Raw genomic sequence first — 11,655 nt, forward strand, 5'->3', positions numbered from 1 at the left:
TATACTTACTAATGCAGGACATGGTGATCAGATTTCACTGAATGCGAGTATAAATCCTGTCTGCACCTTACTCTCTGTTGTGTTTTTGTAATACAAAATTGCCATTGCCTCCATTGGTAATACATGCAAGTTTTTGACAAATTTTGTTACAATTAAGTGGAGGAGGGACAGTACCTCAAGACCATCAGAAAATGAATGAATTTGTTATTTCCAAGTGTTTGGATGGCAGATCAAAGATTCAAAATACTTAATAATTAAACTTGCTGGTCAGGAAACCAAAAAGAAATTCTAAACCTTGATTCTGTATGGATTAGCTATGTGGTGTGCAAAGCATCAGCAATGATGTTTAAAAAGATGGCTATTGAAACTCAACTGGTCTCCTCATGATCCCACGTCCTGGCTCTTTGGGTTTCTATGGTAATGCAGAACTGTTGTGGACAAAGCATTCTTTTTCCACCAGCTGCAAGAAACATCGTGGTATAGGAACTTGTAGGGCATTATACTGGTTACATGAATGAAAAGTTACAGAACTAAGAACTCCAGTTTTAGTTTGCTTCCCAACCTTTTGGCACTCTACTGCTGCGACTTGCTTATGTAATGCTGATTATAAACATCCAAGTTCATGAGGGGACTTGTCCTGCCCAAGCTGTTGATGTCATGCAGTTCTGCTTGGAGGGCTGGACGGTTGCATTGCTGGTAAGGCTTCCGCAGTTAGGACACCACATGCACTTACCACGGACACTGCAAAACCAACCAGTATGCAAGAGGCAATACAAGCAGGTGCTGCCAATGCAGGTAATGAGAATGCCCTGCTGATTTAGGCTCTGAAGTACTGGTAACAGCTGTGGGAAGGGGTTTCATTCCTACACGTTTTTCCCAGTATTGGATATAAAGGTTGATTTGTCCTCACTGGAGTCCATGATCTTCATATTATGGACTGCTCTAAAGGACATTGGGCCAGCATCAAGTAAGCACATTACTGCAGATACTCTGTGAACATCTGGTATTTGCTCCTTCTGGGGCTGGATACAATTGGGTGCTAATGTCCATAAAATCTCTGGTCCACATTTAAGTACCTGAAGTTCAAAGGACACTTCTGAACAGGGAAATAAGGAGAGACAAACAAAATGACTATTATGCTATTAAATATGATTTTTTATTCTTTCTGATTTTATAAACCACTTGTACATATGCAGCAGGTTCTTGGCCAGTTGACAGAAAAAAGCATTTTCAAAAGCATTTAAAGAATCATTTTCATAACATGACTAGACGTTAAAGGTGTAAAACTTTTCAAATGTGTTTTAGTCTGCCATGTTTTTTCTGTGCCTGCACCCTTCCTTCAGCTGCTAGGGAAAAGCATTTGGAATCTGAGATACCAAAAATACAGAGCTTCAGAGGGTCTGGAAAGCAAAAGCCTGGTCCCACTTTTAGCCAGGCATGCCAGCCAGGCATTCGTTGTGATGCTAGAGGATGGAAAGATCAAATGACAGGCCTCGTCACTGTCGGAACCTTAATGCTCCTGATCTGAGCTACTATCACTGTAGAGAAATGCCAGTTTCTCCTTGACCTGCTTGCTCATAGAGCTAATGCTCTGGTATTGAAGGTAATGGCAATCATCCAGTAAACCAAGACGTAGGAAAAGGAACTAAAACTCCTAGATTACATAAAGCCTAGTACAACTTGGCAAACAATTAAGAACCAGTATTTGCCAAGTCTGAGAAACTATGGTATAGAGGCTGCATGATTTTTCCTGGAGACAGCAGGAAGGAGATTTGGTGTTGGTTCTGAAATCTGCTCTGAAGATGTGAGTTATCAGTTAACATTCCTTGTGGAAGAGAGGGTGAAGTAAAGGACAATCTGTATAGATTATATATGGATTTTACAGAATTACTGAGTGTACTAAGAGCTATTCAGAAGTTCAGTGTATAGCAGAGGGCAGTGATTGCAGAAGATTGTTTCATTTTGATTGGAGCAGAGTGGAAATAGCCCTTTTATTCCCCTGTACTAACACATTACTGGACTTCTGAGAATATCAGGGTTGAGTTAAATGTCAAAATAGGTCACTAAATTCAGGACAGGATAGTCTTGTGACTGTTCCTCCAGAGCTATCTTTCTGGATTAGCTGATAGATGGGTTGGTTTTTCAATTTTTCCAGCATCTTGAAAGTATGCTAAAAAAGCAGCTGGATAAAGACAGGACTATATATCAAGGACTCATTTAAGAAATACAAACCACAGCTTCCCTAGGCAAGCCTTCACTGGTATTTGACATACCTTCCCCTTCTAGGCTACGGAATGCCCTGAAGGTGAGGGGATAAGGGTCAGATGAAAAGCTGATGGTGAAAGCAGGACAAGAACAGTGCACATGCAGCCACCCGAATGGCTGAGGGGGTGCACCGTGTCACCCTGCAGTGAAAGGTAGATTCTTTATGATCAGATGTGCCACATGGCTGAATTTCAGCTAACTGGCTACCAAAGAATAAGCAGTTCCCCCTCCCCTAGAGTAGTAGGTTAAGTCCCTTGAGAAATCCCCCAAGACTAAAATGCAAACATGTTACTATTGGCCATGGCCAGAAGACAAAGATGCTCACTGCTGTACTTATCACCTTGTTTGGACTTCTCTGCAGGTTGTAAGCTCACTAGACTGTAGATTTTTTCCTTCATATGCAAAAGCTTCTAAAATGGGACTCTGCCCTTTAGAGATAATATAATAAATAAACTTGGTTGCCTATACCAAGTCCTTCATGAAAAGGAATTTCTAGGTGTAGCCTTTTTTTATTGTAGAGGCCCTTGTTTCCACCCACTGGAATTACTACCTGCTACTGGTGATTACATCATATTTACTTTGTGGGTGGAATCCTGGAACTGAAAAGCTGGTAAACGTCTCATTTCACACAGGTGGGAAATGAGATATGGATCCCCAAGTGCTAGTTATAATTTTATACACCATACACATTATCCCCATTCATCAAGAGATGCTCATAAATAATTCAGTTACACTCAAAAAGTAAGGTATAGGCTTACCAACAGAGGTGCTTAAAAAACCAGAATTGCACATTACTTCCAATGAAGTCAGCTGAAATTTAGGAAAAATACAAAAAGATAATACCTCAATTAGGAAATGCTGAAGTAGTCACTAATTACTCAGAACACTACTCTGATTCCTTAGCTGCTCTCATCAAAGAAAAAGCTGGGGCAAAGTATTCCCTCCACCCATTAGGAATTTGAATAGTCCAACCCTCTAACTCTTCTATAATTCTTCTAGAATATGCTACGTGTAGTATAATCCAGTACCAGGCTAGCAGCTCCAAGGAGAGCAGGATCTGCTAGATTTGAGACCACCACATCCACAGTTTTAACAGAGGACAGAGCCTGTCGATTTATCACATCTTTGACAGCATTAACATAGTGGTTAGCTAGAACTCCAGAAAGGATCACAAGAGAGGGGTTCACGGTGTGTAGAATGTTCACAACGCCAAGGCCTAATGCAGTCCCAGCTGAAAAGATGAAGTAAAAAGAAATTGAGTAGAATACTCAAAGCAGTTCTGGCATCAGTAGTTGAAACAGTTCTGTTAGCAGCAAATAACACTGGAAAGTCAGTGAAGTATTTTGTTCCAGAGTTTTATGTTTTCAGGTAATATGTGTCTGCTATTAACTTTTCTTTCAAAAGTTTAAAAAAAAAAAAAAAAAGGCGATTTTTTTTGCACAATAATGCATTATTCATGTTATGGAAGTGAAAAGACAAAACAACGCGTGAATCATGCTTGTAAGCAAAGAGAAAATAGGAAAGCATTACTCTACCATTTTAATGTTAACAACTATGTATAAGGGAGGACTGTGCTTAAGCTAGTAAACCAGTAAAATATCCTGTGTAAAGTAACACATAAATTGCCTTTGCTACCTCAGACTAGCCATTCACTTGCATCCCCACATATGGGAATGTTGAGAATTTACTTCTTTTTTATAAATTCATCTTTGCAGAACCTTTTAATCTTCTTTTTTTTACTGGAACAGACACTTTTAACACTTCTGATATTTTCTCCAACATTTATATTTAAAAATCTCATTACCATCAGTAATTTCTATATTGAGAGGTTCTCAACATGTTCAGGATGTTTATAGTGTTACAGTGCACTACCATTTCTGCATCCCAAAATTATAATCATGGATGTGTTCCACACTCTGGGCTATGTTCTTACCTGTTCTGAGAATGCTCTCTGCTTTTGTATTGCCAAGTTTAGCTGCCTGAATAAGGTGTGCAGCACTAACAATCTCCTCCTCCTTCATTGACATTCCTTCTACTAAAAGCAGATCATCTGAAAAGGAAAGCCAAGAGTAAAACACGGTAATGTGGCAAGTCAGGGGTGAAAAAAAAAAAAAGAAGCAATTAAAATCTTTTCATCTCTTTTACTTGTATGCTGAATCCTGAACAATATGTACAACCCTGAGTTTAGCCGAAGTAATTATATCCATATTATTCAGGAAACTAGTTGCAGAAGCAGGGAATCAAACAATTAGGGTGTGGTAATTCACTAGTCTTGTCGGACCCAAAAATAAATAAAATATAAATACTCTCAAACATTTAAGACTGAGAAGCTTTTGCTGAAAGACAATCACTGTGAAACCAAACGTCACAGGGTGCCTATCAGATTACTTTACATCATATTTAAAAAAGAAGAGACAAGCTCTACTGTGTACTTCTGGTAATTCTGAGACCTGTGTTTCCAAATGCTCCTTGCCACTGAAAAAGATCTGTACTATGCAGGCTGCCTGTACACCCATTCTTGTTTCCTCCTAGAAGAAGGCGGCAGATCTATTTTTTCTTAATACCTTCTTTGAAAATTTCTTCTATATTGCAAAGTAACTGTGTTTTGAAAACCAGAGTAAATAGATACCATCATGCAGCTTCTTAGCTTCTCTCTGTAATGCTATTCCTGAGGCATATGCTTCTATACATCCTTGGCTGCCACACAGGCACTCTGGTCCATCTAAGGATACGACAATGTGTCCAAGCTCAGCAGCACAGAAAGAACTGCCATGGATCAATTCATGTTGATGAACGATTCCACCTCCAATTCCTGCAAAGACATTAAGACTTCTATGGTTTGAAAAAAAAACCAGACACCCCCTGCTCCCCAACAGTTTTTAAAGGCCCCGGTTACGCGAGACACTGACATTTGTTTATTCACAAGATAAAATAATTTGCATCAGTGATGATCTACACTAGAAACCAAGAATTACTAGTTGTTGAAGAACTCTTCTCTATTTGGCACACCTAATATGCAAGCTCATAGCTCCCTCCTATTCATGTATGGCTCAAAATGGCATACAATGCTTCTATTTTTTAAAAGCCTATGGATGGTACTGAACTATGACAGATCTTTTAAGCTTGTGAGTCATGCTCTTTATGCAAAAAACTATCCAAGTAGCCTTAAAATTTTGCACTTCAGAGAAATTCTAATGCTGTATTTAGATCAGCTAGTTATTACTGCCACCATCTAAAGGACTATATACTTTACAAATGAGAAAAGTTACGCCACATTTGCATTTCAGATTTAATAAACATACTTTCTTATATTCAGTTGTTTATCTTCTAGATACATATTCTGATCTGACTTGTATTTCTAAAGTTTAAAGAGAATTTAGATATAAAGCTAAAAAAATGCAAAATTATTCCAACTAAGGTTGCTCATATTTTCCTTTCTTGCTGGCATAGCTGTACCAGCAGAACTTCTTTCATCAAGAAGTTTAATTTATGGAAGTGGTTTTATTTGCCTGAATATTAAAAAGCACCCTAAACCAAACATATAGTGTAGCAAAAGTATTTTTGGTTTTCCAGGCATAGTGGTAATGTTTATAGCTGAGCCTCTAAGTGATGGTGCTGGATTTTGGGTTTCATTGAACTACAACATACTCACCTGTACCAGTAATCAGTGTCACAAAATTTTCTATTCCTTTTCCATGACCAAATTTCCTCTCTGCTAGAGCAGCACAGTTTCCATCATTGTCGACCCAGACTGGCAGGTGCAAAGCATCAGATATAGGGGTCCTGAGATCCACAGAGCTCCACTCCTGAATGAGTTTTGTAGAGTGAAGCACAATTCCTTCTCGAGGGTTTACCCGTCCACCTGTGGAAATACCTAAGTCCCAGAAATACAGCACAGAAAAATGAAAACTAAATCTGTGTAATAGACTTTAAGTAAAAATCCATTTTTCTTTTTCTAATGACAAGATTTCTTCCCGCCCCCCCAATACTAGGCTTTGAAGAAGAGCATGAAAGTAAAAATTTCTTAAGTATTTCTTAAGTATTACTGGCAGTGCAACTTTTGACATGTAGAGAACACAGAATCATGGAATAGTTTGGGTTTAAAGGGACCTCTGGAGATCATCTAGTCCAATCCCTCTGCCAAAGCAGGTTCACCTACAGCAAGTGGCACAGGATTCTGTCCATGTGGGCTTTGAGTATCTCCAGAGAAGGCGACTCCACAACCTCTCCAAGCAGTGTGTTTCAGTGCTCAGTCACCCTCAAAGTAAAGAAGATAATTCATAGAATGCTATGGCTCTAATCACAATGTGCTGAGTATCTTAAGACTAACCAGATGGTTAGTAACCAGAGAGTTAATGTTCCTACTTCAGGCAAGATTGCAGCAAATCACTTAATAGTTGTGTTTCTTGTTAGTGATGTGCAAAAGACGTAACAGCAAAAATACATGATTCAAACCCTGGAACACTATTAGTGTCTGGAAGCCTGCTGTAACTCTCAAGATTTAGAATGACTAAAAATAATCACTAGACCTAGAGTAGTGATTTTTACTTAAAAACACACTGTTTTTGTGAAAGATCAAAACTGTATTCAGAGATTTGTCTATTGAACAGAGTAGGCCAGTAGCACGCTCTATTAGGCAAACCAGTTTGCTTAGCTGGAGAGGCTTCCAGAGTTGGTGGAGTCTCTCAGGACCACTGAAGAGTAGGTCACGATTATGGAGGTATTTAGCTCTAGACAATAAAATGTGAACATTTTATTGTACAGAGCTAATGTAGTTGAGTCACATATAAAGATGGTTCCAGGGTTAATGTTGTAATGGAAAGCAGCCATAAAAGCTCTAAGACAAGCAGCTGAATTGAACATTAAATCTGTAAGATCTGATTTGAAGCACTTACATTTCTCTGTATGGCTTTGTGTCCTTAATGTTGTTTTTAAAGAATACAGCATGTTCAAGTTAGTTTTTCTTTGTACTGTGCAATTCAGAAAAGTTTTAATCTGGAACAAACTACTTTTCTTTAGGAACATTTCTCAGCTAAAATGAAGATTCTACGTCCTTCTTAAAAATCCAGGATACATTAATCAACATCTTAATAAATAACTAATACTTAAGGGCAAATCTCCCAGTCACCATTTAACTGAAGAAGTCCTGTCTGATATAAACACACAATTTAACACAGAATGGTACTGCAAGTGGACTGCAAGTCAGGAAAAAGGCTGCTTTTGTTTCTGTTAGCTACAAATTTAGTCCTAACATTCCAGCCTTTTTAGTCTGCCCTGGTGTATCTGAGAATTCTGCTGCACAGTTGATCATAGCCCTAAAAAAAGGCTTACAGACAGCAGAGAAAACATCACTCAGCTGCAGTTGTTTCAAGAGCTGTTTTGATAAACACTGAGCATCTGAGTCACAATGCCAAGGCAGCAGAGAGCTTCAAAATCCAGAGAACTACATAAACACATTTTATATATCGTTTACTATAACTTCACAGGTTGTTTTAATGGTTGTTACAAACTTCAGTCTTTATGGTCAGCTTCTCATTTTCAGCCATTTTAAAAAGTTTGTTTGTTCAGAATGTGTAAGAACTTAAAGTACATGAGATCCATTTTAGAAAGGTGTTTTAAATTAATGAGTAGTGATTTGATTTCATGTTGAAAAACACAGATGTAAAAACAAAGTTAGTATTTGTTAACTTACCTACTCCCAAAATTCTGCAGTTTACATTTACTGCCTCTGATGCAGCCTCTACACACATCTTTAGAATTAATGCTAGTCTGTCTTCATAGGTTTTAGGGTTGAGCTGGGTGTACTTCTTAACTATTTCACCCTAGAAATGAAAAACAAAACATGCCCCAGAGAAATGAATGTTATGGTGAAATTTCTCTTCCATTTAAATTACATGTCAATTTGAAAATAGAGCGCTATAACTTATCTATTTAAAAAAATACAGGTACTATGCTTTAGATCTTGGGCCTACAGGCAAGGTTTGTGACAACCCTTGGGGGACAAGTTTGCAAGATCAGGCATTACATTCTGCTTCTGTAATCAGTCTCCCATCTGAAATTAAATACACATTTTAAGGAACACATGGCTCATATGAGGAAGTATCACCAGAGCTATTGCAACTGTTGTTAGGCATAAACCATGATAGAGCAACGCCCTTAAGCTGAACACTAAAGTGTTAAAAAAAAGAAGAGAGTAACGGTTGCTAAAAAGGACAGAAAAACCACAGTGCTTTAAGAATAAAATCTTTCCAGTTTGACTGCATGAAGGGTTTGTGTGGTGTCACAGACAATGCCATTTCACCAAAAAAAGGAGAGTCAGATAGAGAGAAATGCTAGAAATTTCAAGGCAAAATTTACTATACTTTCAGAAACATCTTTTCTTCTAAGCAATTACACTTCTGAGTCACTTGCAGTATCTCTGGAGTACCATCTACTGTGATACATAGTTTGGGTTGGAAGGGACCTCAAAGGAAGGAACACCTTCCACTGAACCAGATTGGTCAGAGCCCCATCTAAGCAGGCCTTGGAACACTTCCAAGGATGCGGCATCCTGAACTCCTCTGGACAACCTGTTCCAGTGCCTCCCCACCCTCACACTAAAGAGTTTCTTCCTAGTATCTAATCTAAACCCACCTTCATTCAGGTTGAAGCCATTCCCCCTTGTCTTGTCACTACATGCCCTTGTAAATTCTTTTTACAGAATTTTTTTACGGGGTGGGGAGGGGCTGTGAGGATTATTTTCAGCCATAGGACTCATGCAGTGGTAATGAAAATATTCATGATGCATGCTTGGGGTGTATGGGTACTAAGGAATTGATCTTAATTCAGTGTTTATACTGCAGGATTAAGCCAGGACACTGCAGAAGGTATCCTGCCTAACAGTGTTACTCTCCCTGTTACATCCCCTGTACAAGGTATCTAAGTGAACTGCACTCAATTAATGCAACTGAGCGAAGAGGACTAACAAAGACAGTCCATAAGCAACAAGGCCGAGTCATTGTTGCCAAAGAACGTGGAAAATTCCAAACTGACAATGATTTTGAGTATTAGGTCCCAGCATCTCAGCATCACATGAGCAGTAAGAGTTTGTGGATTTTGGATGCTTAGTTTCTTTCTTTGCTTTTAGTTTGGAGGGGGGATCAGAGAAGTTGTTTTGGAAGAAGAGGCTGCAGCAAACATTATCAGAAGACGTAACAGCTTCTAAAAGGAGTTTTTGAAAATTCACTTCTTTGTGAAATCAAATCTCATGCCACTTTTAAGGCTTTTAAATGCTTACATCTGTTGTGTAAATTTTGGTATGAAAGTCTGATTGTTTTCACTCTGATTTGCTAGCATTTCAACTTTCATAAATGCCACCTTGAGCTCTGTAGAGTGGGCAGAATTTTTTTAAATTCATTTTTTCCAGGCTGTGTTGACACATAGGAAAAAATGTGATGTCAATTTTACTTCTAAAAATACTACACTTTTAAAAGCTGTCTTTAAGACCTTGAAGATCTGTCAGACATCTCCTTTTAAATGAATGTGAAAATTCTGGACTGTATCAGGTCACTTTACATAACCCTTCATGCTTCTGCACTGCTTTCTTACTTTGCTTTCTGGGTAACTATTATTGAACTGATCTGCAAATATGCAGTATAATGGTAGGAGTAATTGTCCAATACTGTTGAGAGTAAAAGCCAAAGACTTCTCATCATGAGTTTTGTTCACATCTTTGAAATGCTGCAGAATTCAGTAAATTGATTTGCTAGATGCTGGTTGTTGCTCATAATGGTCCTGTGTGTGTATTGCATGGCAGTGTAAGGCAGTGGGAAAGTAGTAAGTCTACTCTTGGAGCCTTCCGTGTTTTGTTTGACATGTAAGATTTTGCAGGTTGAACTCAGTCACCTTTTAAGGAGAACCAACACATCTGAAAGTTGTTTTATTCTTCAAAGTCTGTAGTCAACCCACAGAGAAGCAGCAGCTATGACCTTGCGCCACCAGCAAATGGTCATTGCTAGTTTAACATCTGTCTTAGACGTGCAATCCAGTAAGCAAGTTATATCATGACTGTATGAGAGATGCACCAAATAAGGGGAAAAATCTTTATCCCTCAACAAAAGTCAATAAACTGCTTTTGTTTTGGAGCTCTTTTGCATCACAAGCCCATATCCACAAAGCCCAATGAAGTTTGCAGATTATCTAGAAGCACAACAGAATATTTACCTTCATACTGACAACTGCTACTCGGAGATTTGTTCCACCTAGATCCACAGCCAGAGCACTCTGTGTCTCTAGAATATGGTCAATATCTTGAGAGATATTATCTTTGACAGGAGGAAAACAGAATTTCTTTTGCAATGGTTCTTTGAGGTCAATAGATTTAAGGAACTTCAAAATCCTTGGAACAGCATTACCATCTCCATATATTTTTGAGCTATAATACAAAAAAGAATTAATGTAAAACAGTGTCATTACAATATTATGATCTGGCCACTGTGCCAATACTGCAGCTCACGCTATGAAAGTCTGTCATGAGATATGGTACATAGTGACGGTAGTTTAGAGAACACACACAGATCTTTCAAGTCTGGCATTAGCTCCATTTTGGAGTACAAAACTGGAATGTAGAAAACTGGAAACTAATGATGCCAAAACCCCTGTAAAATTAAGTTTAATGAAAGGACCCACACCATAAAGCAGAAATAAAAATATGGACAGTTTATGTATGTGCTTCAAATCCAAATAAGATGTACTTATCACACAGATGCCAACTACATAACAATAAACTGTATATTCATGTCCGTTTTCAACATGTCTGTTTCTAAAATATCATACATGGCATCAGATACTTGGTATTAAAGAATTCAGTTTTATTGCTCTATTTAGATTCTTAAGAAATATTGTTTTAATCCTTGTCCTTAGTTGAACAAATATTATCTCTCAAAGTTTTTAAGAACTTACGTGTTAGAGGAATGAGGGTCAATACTCATTAGGGCTGAGGAATAAGGAAAAGCATCCTGCCAGAATTCTGCAGCTTCCCTGGAACCTTGCACTCCGGACTCTCTACATATCATGAGGTCAAATCAGCTATAAAGTATTGTTGACAGAAGCACAGAACACTTTGAGTTGGAAGTGACCTCCTGAGATCATCTCGGCCAACGCTCCTTCCAAGGCAGGGCCATGCTGAGCAGCTGACACAGGAACTCATTCAGGTGGGATTTTAATGTCTCCAGAGAGGGAGACTCCACAATCTACCTGGCCAGTCTGTGCCTCTGGTCCGCTACCAATGCCATGTTGAGGTGGCACTTGTGTTTTGGTTTGTGGCTATTACTGCTTGTCCTGTTGCTGGGCACCACTGAGAAGAGTCTGGCCCCATCCTCTGGGCACCTGCCTTGGAGATATTTGTATGTA

The 11,655-nt window shown here is 38.6% G+C and overlaps 1 protein-coding gene across 2 annotated transcripts in view; it reads right to left on the minus strand.

Moving 5' to 3' along the window:
- Positions 1–1,132: 1,132 nt before the first annotated feature.
- GNE (glucosamine (UDP-N-acetyl)-2-epimerase/N-acetylmannosamine kinase) overlaps positions 1,133–11,655 on the minus strand; it is a 26,477-nt gene continuing 15,954 nt past the window's right edge. The window contains exons 6-11 of one of the 2 annotated variants that reach the window (XM_017735376.1): positions 10,468–10,678; positions 7,958–8,087; positions 5,918–6,139; positions 4,895–5,077; positions 4,199–4,315; positions 1,133–3,496 (exon numbers count right to left, since the gene is read on the minus strand). In XM_017735376.1, coding sequence (XP_017590865.1) covers positions 3,261–3,496; positions 4,199–4,315; positions 4,895–5,077; positions 5,918–6,139; positions 7,958–8,087; positions 10,468–10,678 — 1,099 coding nt within the window. In that variant the 3' untranslated portion in view covers positions 1,133–3,260. The remainder of the gene's footprint in view (positions 3,497–4,198; positions 4,316–4,894; positions 5,078–5,917; positions 6,140–7,957; positions 8,088–10,467; positions 10,679–11,655) is intronic. The other variant, XM_008634541.2, reaches the window with a different exon arrangement.

The sequence above is a fragment of the Corvus brachyrhynchos genome, unplaced genomic scaffold (assembly GCF_000691975.1).
Source record: "Corvus brachyrhynchos isolate BGI_N302 unplaced genomic scaffold, ASM69197v1 scaffold22, whole genome shotgun sequence".
In the NCBI taxonomy this organism is placed as follows: Eukaryota; Metazoa; Chordata; class Aves; order Passeriformes; family Corvidae; genus Corvus; species Corvus brachyrhynchos.